Here is a 16198-nt window from a genome sequence, read left to right as displayed (position 1 = left end):
ATTGATTCGTTGAGGAGGGTAGAATCTTGCTAAAAATTTGTTCACCACATCCTCCCAAGTTGTCAAGCTCTCCCTTGGGAAGGATTCCAGCCACTTGGCTGCCTTGTCTCTGAGTGAGAAGGGAAATAAGAGCAATCTATAGGCGTCAGGATGAACACCATTAGATTTCACTGTGTCACATATTCTCAGGAAGGTGGTCAAATGTTGGTTGGGATCTTCTTGAACACCTCCTCCAAACGAACAGTTGTTCTGAACAAGGGTGATGAGCTGTGGTTTAAGTTCAAAGTTGTTGGCATGGATTGTTGGCTTTTGGATGCTACTTCCACAATTGCCTGGGTTTGGATTAATGTAAGAGCCCAAAACTCTTCTATCCTCCCCAGCATGAGTTGCTCCACCTCTTCTGCCATGGTTGTGAGTCTCTTCTTCATGATGATTTTCCATGTTTTCTTCCATGTTTGGTTCAAAGTATTCCTCAAACTGTTCCTCCTCTTCTTCAGCACCAACTACTCGTTTTTCTTTTGCCTCCCTCCTTAGTCTAAGGAAGGTTCTCTCTGGTTCAGAATCAAAGGAAGTTGAAGCCCCGCTTCTTCTCCCTGTCATACAACCAACAAGTACAAGCAAAGAAAACAGGTGCAGACAGTATTTGTGTCAGAGTTATTGTTAGTTGTGGGTGATGCAATATATCAAACAGTTAGTGGGTTAGCAAACAGAATTGAAAATAACAAAGAAAAACAAACGGGTAGAGGGAGAAGGGAAGAAGTTTAACTAAAACAAAAAGTAAATCACTCAAACAGAAAAATAAAATTCACAAAATAAAATGCTCAATCTAGTGATCTTCCAATCTAATCATTGTTGATGCACAATCAATCCCCGGCAACGGCGCCATAGACTTAATGCGGGGAAAACTTGTCTCTCAACAAATCTTCCTTCGACAAGTGTACCGAAGTTGTCGTCAAGTAAAAACTCACAATAGAGTGAGGTCGAATCCCACAGGGATTGATTGATCAAGCAACTTTAATTAGAAGAATGTTCTAGTTGAGCGAATCCAGAAATTGGGTTGAGAGTTGCAGAAAATAAAATGGCGGAAATGTAAATAACAGAAAAGTAAATGCTAGAATTAAAGGACTGGAAGTAAATGACTGAAAATAAATTGCAGAATTATAAATGGGAAAGGGGGATTTGCTCATAAAAGTAAATCGCAGAAATTAAAGAGAATGGGTAAGATTAGAGATGGAGAGTTCATTGGGCTTAGGAGATGTTGCAATTCTCCAGATCAAGTTCACATTCATCTCTTCCTCAATCAATGCACTCATTGATCTCCTTGGCAATCTTAAGTGATTGAATTGCAATTCCTTACAATTCAATCTCTCAAATCTTCATCAATAGCCAATTCCTTGGTCAATTGCTCATGAGAAGAGATGAAGTATGGTCACTGATTATACCACATGCATTTCCCAAACCAAGTATTGAGAGGGTTACAGTCACATACCTATCCAAACCCAATTTGGTCCAGCATGAGAAAGCATTTCTAGCTTGATCTCTTCATTCCTCTTCCAAGGTTCAAAAGAGATCCAAGTTTGAATAGCTTCTCTTCCAAGATAACTACTCAATTGGATGAAGATCGAAAGCTTTCAAGTAAAATCAAGAGGAAAGATAGAAGAAGAACAATGAAAATTAGTATTGATCCATCAAATTACAACAGAGATCCTAACCCAATGAAAGGGGTTAGTTGTTCATAGCTCTTGAAAATGAAAACAAAGATGGAGAATACATCTTAAAACTAGAAACTGCAAAGAAAGTAAAATACAGAGAGTGGTTTTTCAGCCTCCAGAACTCCTTTACAATTCAAAGCTACTCCTATATATACTACTCTTCTCAGCTTCTAGTTCACTCTTCAAGTCTTGGGCCTTTGGATCTTGAGTTTGAAGCAGTTCCTTTCTTTATTTGGGCTTGGCTTTACTTGCAGAGAGAAAGTGCAGAGTGGGCAGAGACTTAAGCTCAGGGCGTAAGGAGTGTTAATCATTTAGTGAAAGTCCAAGTTCGGGAACGTTAGTGACACTTAACATTGTCACTAACGTTCCAATGCACCCCTTTTGCCTCACGTTAAAACCCACGTTAACTAGGTTAACGTGGCTTTTAACGTTGCCTTGTCAACCTTCGAGAACGTTAGTGACACTCAACATTGTCACTAACGTTTCAGTGTGCCCCCTTCTTGCTTCACGTTAAAGCTCACGTTAACTAGGTTAACGTGGCTTCTAACGTGGCCTTTGCCATCCTTCGAGAACGTTAGTGACATTTAACATTGTCACTAACGTTCCAATGTGCCCCTAGGTCTCACGTTGGAGTCCACGTTAACTAGGTTAACGTGGCTTCTAACGTGGCCATCTTTTAGCCATCCCAACGTTAGTGACAATGTTGAGTGTCACTAACGTTGGCTCATCCTTCATTTCTCATCGTTAGATTCCACGTTAACCAAGTTAACGTGGAAGTTAACGTGACTCTTGGGGGTTGTGTGGTTGCTTCAACGTTAGTGACAATGTTGAGTGTCACTAACGTTGTCGACAACTCTTCATCTTCTACGTTAGTTCCCACGTTAACCAAGTTAACGTGGGAGTTAACGTGGTACTTTGCACCATAGGCCAACGTTAGTGACAATGTTGAGTGTCACTAACGTTGGCTTCTCTTCCCCCCTTTAACATTAGAGGCCACGTTAACTAGGTTAACGTGGCTTCTAACGTGGCCACTTATGAGTAATTACCAACGTTAGTGACAATGTTGAGTGTCACTAACGTTGGCTCAACTTCTCTTCTCCACGTTAGAGTTCACGTTAACTTGGTTAACGTGACTCTCTAACGTGGGCATTGATGGCTTTTTTTTTGAGAGTGTTATTGGCAATCACTTTTCTCATTAATCTTGCAAGTTACCTCCCCTTTTCTTGCTTCTTTTTGGTCCTGAAATCAAGCAACAAAGTGCATCAAAGCTCTAGTCCAAGTCATGAGTAATGCAACATAATAATTGTCACTAAACTTATGCAAAATCCTCATGAAATCATGTAAAATGCACAATGTATGCTTGAGTCAAGGCATAAGTGAATATTTACCCAAAACTAGCTTATTTCCTAAAGAAATGCATGAAACTAACCTAAAAACAGTAAAGAAAAGGTCAGTGAAACTGGCTAAGATGCCCTGGCATCAGTGGTCAGAATTTAAAAATGGCACGCACGCGTCAGGGACGCGTACGCGTGGGTGATTTTGTGCCTTGGGCACAGTGCCCACACCAGGCTAGCACAACTTTCGGCCTGACACCTCTTTACGCCGATTTGTAGGGTCACGCGTACGCGTGGATGACGCGTACGCGTAGAGGGCTGGTTTTGCGATTGACGCGGACGCGTCAGGAACGCGTTTGCATGGGCGTGTTTGTGCCTAAGGCACGCCTCCAGCCATGCTCCTGCGCAACTCTCTGTAAGGTTTAGCGTCGCACGCGCACACGTGGGACGCGCCTTTTTTTTTATATATGCGGTATGTAGAATGCAAAATGCAGATGCTGATGTGGATATTATAAATGAACACTAAGAAAAATAGAATAAAATAAAATTAAAAATAAAACGAAATAAAATAAAACTAAGACTGAAAAAGAACGATTATACCATGGTGGGTTGTCTCCCACCTAGCACTTTTAGTTAAAGTCCTTAAGTTGGACATTCGATGAGCTCCCTGTTATGGTGGCTTGTGCTTGAACTCATCTAGGAATCTCCACCAATGTTTGTAATTCCAATGGCCTCAGGGATCCCACACTAGTTGCATAAAGCCTTCAAGCAAGTTAAAGCAAGTGACAAGGCCCCAAGAGTGTTGATTGCTAGACTGGATTCCGGGGTCCCAAACCTTGCTTTTGCACCCGTCTTCTTGTTGATCATCATTTTTCTACTTGGGTGGTGAACAGTCGGAATTCTCACTGAGACATCCAAACAGCTTCCTAGACCCATACAATTTAGTATTCTTCCAATCATGATACTTTAGCTGTGAGCTTGCTACCACAATGAACCTAGGATTGTGTTGCCAACCACTGACCATCTCCCTCTTACTCTTATAGCCACAAAGAGCTCTAAGTTGCCCATCCATCTCAAGCAAAGAATATTCAAGTGAGCTAATTAAGCTTAGAGATGAGAGATTTACCCACTTGAATGAAGGGATGGATGGTGATGGCTTTGAGAGAGAGGTCTCCAACAACTTTGGCAAGGTGATTTCCAGCTCCATTCCCTTGAGCTCTTCCTTGACAACTTCCACCTCCTTGCAAACTTCTTCAATTTCAACCTCTTCCTCTTGGTAGCTTTCTTTCAATTCGATCTCTTCTTCATTGTTCACCAAGGGCATGGGAGGTTGTGCTTCTTCTTCTTTAATTTCCATGTCAAGTCCAATGGAAGAGGATTCAAATGTAGATAAGAATTCATCAATCTTGATCATCCCCTTCAAAGTCTTCAACCATGATATGCCTTGGAGGTTGTACACCCTCCTCAACATCAAATTCAAACTCCTTAGAAGAGGGTTCTATGACTGGGCTTTCCCATGGACGTTCCGCATTTCCTAAGTCTTCGACTACTTCTTCCTCTTCAATAATTCCGGCTTCCTCTACTTGTTCCAGTACAAAGTCATGCTCCTTACTGTCCACCGGAGTTTCTAGTGTCTCCTTCATGCTACGTTCTTCATTAGATTCTCCACATAAAGCCATGGGGTTCCTTGAGTGTCCGAACATCTGGAAGGTAATTGATTTATTGCTTGCTCCAGTTGATGAAGGGTTGCATGAAATTGATCTACTGTTTCCTTGAGGTGAGCCTGTGATTCTCAGGTCGATGGATATGGACATGGTACATATGGAAGTGGTGGTTCTTGGGGATAATTGGATTGGAATTGGGGTGGGTTAGGGTTAGGGTCATATGGTGGTGAATGGTTGTAGGTGGCTTGTGAGTATGGTGGTTCAAAGCTATATTGAGGAGGTGGTTCATTGGCATATGATGGAGCTTGCTGGTAACTACAAGGGGGTCCACCATATCTATCATCTTGGTACGCACCTCGGAATGGCTCTTGACCATAGTAATTTGGTGGAGGTGGTTTGTCACGAAGGGGTCCACCATAACTATTGTCTTGGCATGCATTGTAAGATGGTCATTGTTCATGGTATCTTGGAAGGTGTTGTTGCCGAAAGGGTTGATCAGATCCTCGTGGCTCCTTCCATCTGTGATTGTTTCGACCTTGATGCATGTTTCTGTTATAGTTTCCATTCCTTTCAACAACATTAGAACCAAACTCAAAGCGACGGGGGTGAGAACTCATAGTAACTAATAAAAATTAAAAATAAAAATAAAAACGAATAAACAAGCAAAATAAAATATTTACAGTAACCAATAATAAGGCACACATTTGCAATTCCCCGGCAACGGCGCCATTTTGACGAGAGGAGTTTTGCTAGTAAAGAATTTCATAAAAATAATTGTGTTGCAAGTATAGCTTCTAAACCAAAAAAAATCCTTTCGTACAAAAATTTGGTTGTCACAAGTAACAAAACCCAATAAAATTTATAACCGAAGTATTTAAACCTCGGGTCGTCTTCTCAAGGAATTGCAGGGAGGTGTATTTATTATTGGTTATGAGTTTTCTGGAAAATTTGGAGTTTGGGCAATGGGCACAAAAATAATTATAAATTAAAGTTATAAAAATTAACAAGAGGTTTTATGTAATTAAAACAAAAAGCCTTGAATGGAAGAATGATTAATTGGAAGAAAATAAATTATTAATTAGAAAAACTCTTGGTAAGGTATGAGAACTGGAAATCCCATCCTAGTTATCCTTATCAGGTGTGATGAGAATTGTTTATTGCTCCCACTTAGTTAACCCTTACTAAATAAAGGAAAGTCAAGTGGACTAATCAATTTGATTCCTCAAGTCCTAGTCAACTCCTATGGAAAGACTAGCTTTAGAGGGATCCAAATCAACCAGCAAGAATTCCAATTTTCAATCAACTGCTGAGTTTGATAACTCAAGTGTCACCAATTACTTAACCAAAGCCAAAAAGTAGAGAAAATCTACTCGAATAAAAATGCATTAAATTGGAAGCAGTAGTAACATAAATAAAAGAAAGAAATCTTAAATCTGAAATACCTCGAATTGTATTGAATCAAATTAAACATAGGAATCCATAAACCAATTTGGAAAAATAAATAAACTAAAGTAATAGAATGAATAAAAGTAGAAGAGAATATAAATTAAAGGAACATTGAACCTGGAATTGAAGAAATAACCATAAGCTAAAAGGAATCCTAATCCTAAAAACCTGAGAGAGAGAGAGAGAGCTCTCTTTAAAACTACATCTAAAACCTAAAATTGTGAATGTTGAAAGTTGTCTCAATGAATGAATGCATTCCTCCACTTTATAGCCTCTAATCTATATTTTCTGGGCCAAAAACTGGGTCAAAAACAGCCCAGAAATTGCTCCCAGCGATTTTTGATACGTGCAGGTCACGACAAAGTCACGCGTACGCGTCGTCTACGCGTTAGCATGGATTGGGTTTTTACCAGGTCACGTGTCCTCGTGATCCACGCGTGCTCGTTGCCTGGCTTCGGAGCAGCTATCACAGATTATATATTATTGCGAAGCCCCGGACGTTAGCTTTTCAACGCAACTGGAACCACGTCATTTGGACCTCTGTAACTCAAGTTATGGTTGATTTAGTACCAAGAGGTCAGGCTGGACAGCTTTAGCAGTTCCTTCAGTTTCTTGTATTCCTTCCACTTTTCCGTGCTTCCTTTCCATCTTCTAAGCCATTCCTGCCCTGTAATCTCTGAAAACACTTAACACACATATCATGGCATCGAATGGTAATAAGAGAGAATTAATATTTGGTAATTTAAAGGCTTGAGAAGCAAGTTTCCAATTATAGAACAAAATTAGGAAGGAAAATGTAAAACCATGCAATTTATATGTATAAGTGAGTAAAGAATTGATATAAACCACTCAATTGAGCATAAGATAAACCATAAAATAGTGGTTTATCAACGATCCAGACATAGACAAGACTCTTTGAAGGTTAAAAAGAGAAGCAAGAGATAAAGCAGTCCTTGAGGAGTTTGAAGAAGAAAATTCAAAACACAGCATGGCTGAGGAGTTTAATCATGACCATAATGTTGAAATTGGCAATCATAATGCTAATAACTCACCTATCAGAAGGACGTTGGGTTTATACACCAATCCTAATCCTAGTAATTGTGGTGGTATCCTGACCCTAATATATATGCCAACAATTTTGAGCTCAAGTCCCAACTTGTCACCCTAGTGCAACAAAATTGTCAATTCGGAGGTGGTGCTCAAGAAGATCCAAATCAATATTTATCCACCTTTCTCAGAATCTGTGACAGAGTCAAGACAAATGGAGTCCCACAAGATGCCTATAGACTACTCTTGTTTCCCTTCTCTACGGAGATAGAGCATCCCAATGGCTGGAAACTTCCCCAAGGAGAGTATTGCTATGTGGGAGGATTTAGTCAACAAATTCTTGACTAAGTTCTTTCCTCTTCAAAGGATCATGAAGTTTAAAACTGAGGTTCAAACATTTAAGCAACAGGAGGGAGAATCACTCTACGAGGTATGGGAAAGATTCAAGACATTATTGAGAAAATGCCTACCCAACATATTCTCAAATTGGGTTTAACTGCAAATCTTCTATGAAGGCATCAACATATCCTCAAGGAATTCAGTAGATAATTCAGCAGGGGGCTCACTTCATATGAAGACTCTAGAGGAAGCAATGGACCTCATAGACATTGTTGCCAACAACCAATACTTCTACTCATCTGAAAGAGACGTGAACATGAAGAAGGGAGTAATGGAGCTTGACGCACTTAGTGCTATCATGGCTTAGAATAAGCTCATACAACAACAGATGGCTAAACAACTTGTTGAGAGGCCAACAAATTCTTTTTCCGGTGACACACTTCCTAATTCTAAGGAAGAATGTAAAGCCACACATCTCAGAAGTGAGAAAATAGTGGGTAAAGACACAAGAAATGGTGGTAACTAAGAGCAAGAAGAAGACAAGGAGGGGAGGCATAAATCATAAGTCTCTAAGGAAGAGAAAAATAGCCCCTGGACCACAGCCACACTAGGAGAAAGAAGTGGCAAAACCTTATGTCCCTAAACTTTCCTATCCACAAAGGTTGCACAAGGAAATGAGAGACAAGCAATTTTCTAAGTTTTTGAAAATTTTTCGAAAACTCTAAATCAACATTCCACTTGTTGAAACCTTGGAACAAATGCCATTGTATGCCAAATTCCTCAAGGAACTTATTACAAAGAAGAGAAGTTGAAAGAAAAAAGAGACAGTGATTCTCACACAAGAACGTAGTCCTATCATCCAAAGAGGTCTACTCCCAAAACTTAAAGACTCTGAAAGCTTTCTCATCCCATGTACCATTGGTGATATGCTTATAGAAAGAGCACTTTGTGATCTAAGTGTAAGCATCAATTTGATGCCTCTTTTTATGTTAAAAAAAATGCTCATTGAGAATGTTAAACCAATAAGGATGTCATTACAACTGGTTGTTCGATCCCTCAAGATTTCCAATGGAGTGGTAGAAAACTTGTTAATAAAGGTTGGAGAATTCATATTTCCAACTGATTTTGTGATACTTGGTGTAGTTAATAGAGGTCTTAATCAATTTAGGTTCTGATAAAAACAAGTTCATTAAAAAGGTTTGCATGATAATATATTCATTAAAAAGGTACATCGATTTTTTTATTTCTAAATTTAAAAAAAAATAATAATTTTTTTATTAGGATAAAGTATTATTTTTGTTTTTAACATTTGGGTCGAATCCTAATTTATTCCGTAACGTTTTAAACGTCTTATTTCACTATCAAAAAAGTTTTAAGTGGGTTTAATATTGTTCCACCATTAAATTTGACTCAAACAATTTACATATCAAAGAGTCAGTATCATTCGATTTTAGTATATGAGTAAAAATAATCCACCAACGATTACTAATATAAAAGTTTTTCTTTTGATTTTAAAGCATTGATGATTGGTTGTTAGGATTTAAAGTTTCGTACAAAAAAATTGAGAAAAAAAATTACAAGAAGATTTTTATTATATTTTTCTAACATATGAAAGAAAATATGACTTAATTAATAATGTTATTAATATTCATGTCACTTATTTATTTAGTGATTTTGGATTCAAAAAACTTTAACAGTAGGAACAAATTTTATATTTTTTTTGGTGGAGCAAAACTTATATATCATAACAATAATATTTATAATAAAAATATTATGTATATAAAAAATCAACTATTAAATTATTTATTATTTATTATGTATTTATGTATAAATACATACAATATTTCACTTTTTTTAATATATATTTTATATTTAAATATGTATTTTATACAAGTAATTATTTTTTATAAACATGTAGCATAATTATTGTTATAATTATATTTTGTTATGATAAAATGCGATTAATCTTTAAAATATCTAATTTACAAATTAAAACAATAAAATAATAATTTAAATAATAACATATCATTTAAAATTCTATTTCTTTAGGTTTTATATTTTAAAAAAATTAAGTAACATTTTCTTTGATAGTTCAATTGAAATTTCTCTCTTTACATATAAAACTAAATAATTATTTAAAAATTCACTTCCCAATATAATTAGAAGTTGCCTCTTATTGATATTCATAACCAGAAATGTTCTTTTAATTAATGTAATTGTTATAAAAAAAACTAAAGCTAATTCTAAAAAAAGACAAATAATATTTTTAGAGTCAATTTAAAAAGAAAAACACCAATCTTATTTAAATTTAAAAATTGATTACTCTAATAAATATTTAACATGAAATTCCTAAATTGAATGTTAAGTATTAAAATTTGAATAAAAAATTATTGTAAAATCAAATTTAATCATTTAACGAGGACAATAAATATTATTATTATGTACCATTTAAAAAAATTTCAAATAATAATAAGATACCTACTCTCCTAACAACATTATATTTAGAATTGTCTCCAATTTTATTTATTATTAATATCAAATTTAATGACAGGACTATATTAAATTTGTTTACCATTTTTGAGGACAAAAATAAAATATTTAAAATATTAAAAATTAAATTAAAATTTAATTTAAATAATATTTTAATTTCGTTAGTACTTTTTTTTTTTGTGACAATTTCGTTAGTACTTTTAAATTTTAATTGACGTATAGTCCGTGGTTATTTATTTCAGTTATTAATAAAAAGAAGTCAACGCCCAGTCCCATTTATTCATTCGTTATCCCTTACTCGTGCTTTCTTATTCTTTCCGCTGTGGCCCGTCCATTCTTTCCCTATAAAAGCAAACCATCTCCCGAGGGGCCGAGTCCCATTCATTCGTTCGTTCGCTTTCTCTTTCTTTCTTGGTTGCTATCTTTCTTTCTTTCCTTCCTTCTGTTTTCTTTAGCTCTCTGCAAAAATGTCTGGAATATCAGACACCGAGAGGATGATAACCCTAAAGACCGTCGAAGGCACCCTCTTCGACGTAAAATCCTCGATAGCGAAGGATCTCAAGACGGTCCAAGCCTTCATTGACGATTCCGACGACGACGTCACCAGCCCCATCCCACTCCCCAACGTCTTCACCCGCGAGCTCTCAAGAATCCTCGACTACCTCAACAACCACCACCGCTTCCGCTCCAGTATCGAAAAAGCCGACGAGGAAATGGCGCGCTACGACGCGGAGTTCGCGAAATCGATGAGCAACGAGGAACTCAAGGCTCTGATCCTCGCCGCTAACTACCTCAACGTGAAGGATCTCCTCGAATTTCTCAACCAAACCGTTGCGGATGTCATCCAGAACAAGAGCGTTGAGTTCGTGAGGAATTTCTTCGGGATCGAGAATGATTACACTCCCGAGGAAGAAGAGAAGTTACGCAACGAAAACGAGTGGGCCTTCAACGGTGTTGAGCAAGATTGAGATTTTCGATCATTGTCTGATTCGGTCAATTCGTTGATCGATTGAACATGTGTTTTGTGGAATTGGATAACAGGATTTATTCATTATTCATGGCTTTAAATGCCTTTAGATTCTTCAATTTTAGGTACTTGTTCATTTTTCGTTGTTATTAGAAGGTTAAATCTGATGTGATAATATCGGATATAGTCAGTAGCCGTTGTGCATGCAAGAAGAATGATGCAATAAATAAATTTGTAGTTTGTTCAATTATTCATGAATGGGATTTGTCTGCTACAACATGTATCTTATTGTTATTGTTCAATTAAGAACTATGATTTAGATTTGATGATTTAGATTTATGAAAAAGTATAGGTAACCAATAAGATTTTTGAACAATGTGTAAACAATATGAATTAATAGGGTTAAAAGAATAAATTTAATTAGTAGCATTAAATGAGAGTGTAGTGTATTTTCATTTGATTGGTGGTTGTTATGTTGTTCAAAATTTTCATTGTTCCCCTAGGAGCGAAGTATATTTTCTGTCTTAAACATAGTTCTTAATTGAACTGGGTGAAAATAAAACAAACTGTGAATATAACAAACTGTCTTCTTATCATTTTAATGGGTCCCCATTTTAACTTTCTTAAAAACTAACCCCATAAAAAGCAGTAAAATCACCAAAGAAATCTTATTAAAGTTTTCAAGAGAGGATTTGAGTTTATTTTAGCTCTCAAGTCTCAGCAATATCAAATACACAGGTGAACCAAAAAATTATTAATAGAGTACCGAATTCAACCTTGCCATTCGCAACATAAGAATAAGAACCTGTTTAACAATTTCAAGCTTCATAAGTAGCTAAGCTTTATGCGAAACTGCAAACTAATATAACTACCAGAAAACAATACATGAAAGTAAACACAGCAATAGAGATAACTCAAAGTATGAGCTCATACAACCACAGATAAGTGCAAGAACCAACAATCAATCTTTGGCAATTTTTCAATGCATTGAAAACTAAACTACGGCTTACCAAGGGGCATTCAGTTAATTTGCTAATAACAAAACATGCATCCTACTTTCCAACCTAATTGAATTGCCCATAGTCATATCGATGTTCAAGAGTCTGTTTGTTCCTGTTGGGGTGGCTGCTGTTGCGAGGGCGCCTGCGGCCATGGCATGAACGCCATTGGAGCTCGAGGCTGCTGTGTAGAATACAGTGCTGCTTGATCAACTGGCTTTCCCATTATCATCCCTGGAGGCCCTACAGGGTGCTGCGGAGAGACATAATAATATGGCATATCAGCCGGAGAACCCACTATTGGAATAGTAGCCTTTGCTATTCCGAGTCCCTCCTCTTTCAACTCATCTCTTGGAATGATATCAACCAAGAAATCAAAAACATCATTTCTCGAAATAGCAGCTGCTATATCATTCTTTTGCAGAGTTCTCCTCTTGTTCTCTTCGGTGTGGATCCAAGATCGCAAAGTCAACTCCAGAATGAACATTTCACATGCTTTTGCAAATATTACTGGGGCTTCTGCTGAAATCATCCGGACATCTTCATCGGCTTTCATGATCTTTTTAATGCGAGCAAGGGGGAGGCTGTGGTTCTTAAAGTCAATTGTTTGCTCAATTTCTTGCATTTGGTTTGCCCAGAATAGTTGAAGCTGCTGCTGCTGTTGCTGCTGTTGCTGGTGATGGAAGTGTTGCGCTTGCTGGTATGCAAGTTGGTGAGGGGAATTGGAAAAAGCGGTTGGAGACTGCGTTGGTGAAGGCACAACTACAGCAGGTGTACCAGATGCCATCATAGGAGCAGTCGGGTAGTGAGAAGAATAAGCCATTTGGCTAGCACTTGCTGCAACACCTATCACATGCTGTTGTTGTTGTTGTTGTTGCTGCTGCTGCTGCTGAGTCTGCTCAGATTTATCCATGACTAGTTACTTTTAACTATCCTCTCCTTACAGTTCTACCATAAGAAAAAGACACAAAGCGTCAAATTATTATTATTATTATATACTGTCCCAAATTTCCAAGTTTCTGAAATTTTCAAAAATGCCAAAGAACTTTTATCAAAACAATGCATTAATGCAGAAAAAATAAATGTCATCTAGCATGAGATCTATGAGAATTCAATATTTGTCTATTTTTCCCCATCTCATACCCCCTTTATTATCACCTTATTAACTACAATAACATTAGGAGAAAACAGCACCTCAGTTAAAAATTGGAATTTGTTTATCAAAATGAAAACAAATCATTTAACTAGTAGTTTGTAATATGAAGTATACCGTATCTAAGAAACAGGATCACCATAATTCATCACTTCTGGATTCATCTTAAATCAGAAACAATATAAACAAGATTACCATGCAGATTTCAGGGGAAAAAATGACAAAGACTATATACTTAACAAGTTTCTTCATTTCTGTGTTTGAAACTAGATACCATCCATAATTACTTGAACAACATAGATTAAAATAATGTCTTCCATTCCAATTTAGTCATGAAGGGATCCAAATTTGAAATAAAGTAAACATACTAACATAGTATTAAGGACACTTCTATTAAATGATTTAAACAAAACTAAACGTTGATGTGCCCCAAAAACATGAAAACAAAATAGTAATGTTAGAGAAACAATAATCTAAAGTTACCTTATTTAACTTAACCTTTATAATTTCATGTATTTAACATTTAAAAATACATACTTATTACATATAATACTATGCATTTATTTCAGAGGTAATTAATGAATGTAAAATGAGGCAACTTTGGGCTGGTTTTTATTGTCTCCCAAACATTTTTGAAAGAAAATTTTAATTGCATTTAACAGAACATAGGTTGAAAGTAAGGAAGATAAGAAAAGCAAAACGTCATTAGTCAGTATATCATATTCAGGTTCATCACAGTGCATATTTTTGTTGAAGACATAGACAACTTGTATAGAGAAGCATAATAGAAGATAAGACATCATAAAGACTGCATGCAGGGGGTGAAAATTTTGCTTATAACAGTTTATTGTGCATGTCGATTTTTTTTCAACTCTCTTCTATTTCAGCAAATTGGAATTTCTTTATCATATTGGATTCGAACAAAATAACACAGAAAATGGAGCATTTTAGAATTTAATCTCATTTTCTTCACAGTTCTCTTAAGGCAAACAAATTTCTAATAACTTTTGTCCTCAGGGTACTAATTATTACATTCTTTAACACACAAATGCCATGCAAGTGAAATGAAAACGTTTCAAACGAAATTCACACACCATCTGCGATTTTTCGCTTCCTGGGGAGAAAAAAATCGAAGATAAAAACCCATGAACCATCGCTTTACTCTGCTCCAAAGACCCCAAAAAGTTCGTTACATATAAGCAACAAGCACATTCAAAAGAAGCACAAAGACTCTTTTTAGTCCCCAAGCAGCAGCATAACTAACATAAGAACAAAAAAGAAAAAGCTTTGGCACTGCTGATTCCAGCTCATGTTTCATTTTCTCAGCGTTTCCATGTAGCCAAACACTTGGAGCAAAGTTGAAAAATACTTCACGAACCGGAAAATAAAAGTAGAGGGGAGAGAGAGAGAGTAAAGAGGAAGAGCTGTTTGAGAAAGTTACCAAGTCATGGAAATTGAGGTCGAGTTTTTGGCGGAGGGAGGATCGTCTACGGCGGAGAAACCCTAGCAGAGAGAAAACCAGGGTAAAGTCAGAAAGAGAGAACAGGAAAAAGTGGGAAGGGGAGATACAGTGAAGTGAGAAGTGAAGAGTAGAGAATGCGTTTGAAATTGAGATTGAAATGAAGAGAAAGAGAGAGAAGAGGGGTCTTCTGTCTCTGGGAGCATCTGCCGATCGACACGTGGCGGTAACTGAGAGTTCTGACATGTCTGTATGCATTGGGGATGTCCATGTGTCATATATTTAGTGGTAGCTGCTACATTAGTATAAACGAAAGCGACGTATCGTCGGAGATGACAGCGCATGCGGGGCTGCGAACAAGTAAGCTAAGCTTACTCAAATTATTAATTATTAAGAGATAAATAGTAAACAAAAATGTAAAATGTGTTTTGTTTGTTCATTGTTTGATTTTATTTTTGATAAAACAAAAAAGATAAGTGAAAATATGTTTAGTTAGTTTTTTGAAAAAGTTGAATTTTTAAAAGGTGTTTGCTTTGGTAATATAATTAGTTTATACATACTAGTATGAAAAAAAAAATATACAAGTAAAAAGTTGCATATAGATTATATTTTTCCAGTCAAAATTTTTTTTTAAAAATATTATATCAATATCTATACTAAAATACTCTTATACATAATTATAAAAAAATAAAGGAAAAACTATTCTAAAGGACCGTTAAGAAGATTTAATTATTAAAAATACTAAAATTATTAAGAAGGACCAAATCTTTTTATAATATTTAAGAAGAAAAACCAAATCTTTTTATAAAGAGACAAAATATATCTTTTATTTATTTATTTATTTATTATTTTTTATAATTTTTATGTTGATAAATTTTATTTTTCTTAAAATTTTAGTAATTTTTATTAATTATTTATTTATTTTTATTTTTATGATCAACATATAGCCTCTTTATTATGAAGTCTGCTGAACTATCTGATTGAAGTTTGATTCTCTATACCAATGAATTTTTTGCACTTCTCCAATGGATTGGCGAAGACTTTGAATTGCTTGAACCAGTGATCTACTTCACCCATGAACTTGGTATGTCAAGGTTATGAGATATCTGCATTCCAAATAGAACAATGATTTTCACACCGTGATCATGAACATATACACCACATGTTGCCGCGGCGGAATCTGTGACCGTACGATTGGCGTCGATTTTCATCCATGGTTGAGAAGGAGGAAATCAAGCTATAATCAGGTTAACTTAAGTTTTAAGTTTATCTAAATTAAATAAAAAAATAGTTAAGAATATATTTATCTCTTTATAAAAAAATTTGGTTCTTTCTCTTAAATATTATAAAAAAATTTAGTTTTTTTTAATAATTTTAGTATTAAAGGTCCTTTAAAATAATATTCTTATAATTTTGTTGCTGAAAAACTAAATAATCCCTCTTTATTATTGTAACCAAATATCTTATCAAATAAAAAAAAAAACAAATAATCTTAATTTAAAAATCTCAAAAATTAAAAAATTAAAATCAAAGAAACAAAAAACAAAATCTCAATTATTCATTTGAAAAATAAATCCCAATTGCACATA

General features: G+C 35.7%; 2 protein-coding genes across 2 annotated transcripts; one reads left to right on the top strand and one right to left on the bottom strand.

The window, feature by feature from the left end:
* The first annotated feature begins 10354 nt into the window (after window positions 1–10354).
* On the top strand, window positions 10355–11287 carry LOC107611842 (SKP1-like protein 13). Its single transcript, XM_016313733.3, has one exon. It carries the CDS (start codon window positions 10500–10502, stop codon window positions 10998–11000), a length of 501 nt encoding a protein of 166 aa, XP_016169219.1. The 5' UTR covers window positions 10355–10499; the 3' UTR covers window positions 11001–11287.
* Window positions 11288–11730: 443 nt separating this feature from the next.
* NF-YC2 (nuclear factor Y, subunit C2) lies at window positions 11731–14771 on the bottom strand. The gene is made up of 2 exons (XM_016315974.3): window positions 14592–14771; window positions 11731–12945 (listed from the first exon to the last, which is right to left on the bottom strand). The coding sequence occupies exon 2, from the start codon at window positions 12908–12910 to the stop codon at window positions 12095–12097; it is 816 nt and encodes a 271-aa protein (XP_016171460.1). The 5' UTR covers window positions 12911–12945; window positions 14592–14771; the 3' UTR covers window positions 11731–12094.
* Window positions 14772–16198: the final 1427 nt, after the last annotated feature.

The sequence above is a fragment of the Arachis ipaensis genome, chromosome B8 (assembly GCF_059453495.1).
Source record: "Arachis ipaensis isolate K30076 ecotype BB chromosome B8, ASM5945349v1, whole genome shotgun sequence".
Classification (NCBI taxonomy): Eukaryota; Viridiplantae; Streptophyta; class Magnoliopsida; order Fabales; family Fabaceae; genus Arachis; species Arachis ipaensis.
Note: the sequence above shows the minus strand (reverse complement) of the source record. Positions and strands in the feature narration are given on the sequence as shown.

Coding starts and splice junctions, on each gene's coding strand:
- NF-YC2 (XM_016315974.3), bottom strand. CDS start 12,910: ATGGATAAATCTGAGCAGACTCAGCAGCAGCAGCAGCAACAACAACAA.
- LOC107611842 (XM_016313733.3), top strand. CDS start 10,500: ATGTCTGGAATATCAGACACCGAGAGGATGATAACCCTAAAGACCGTC.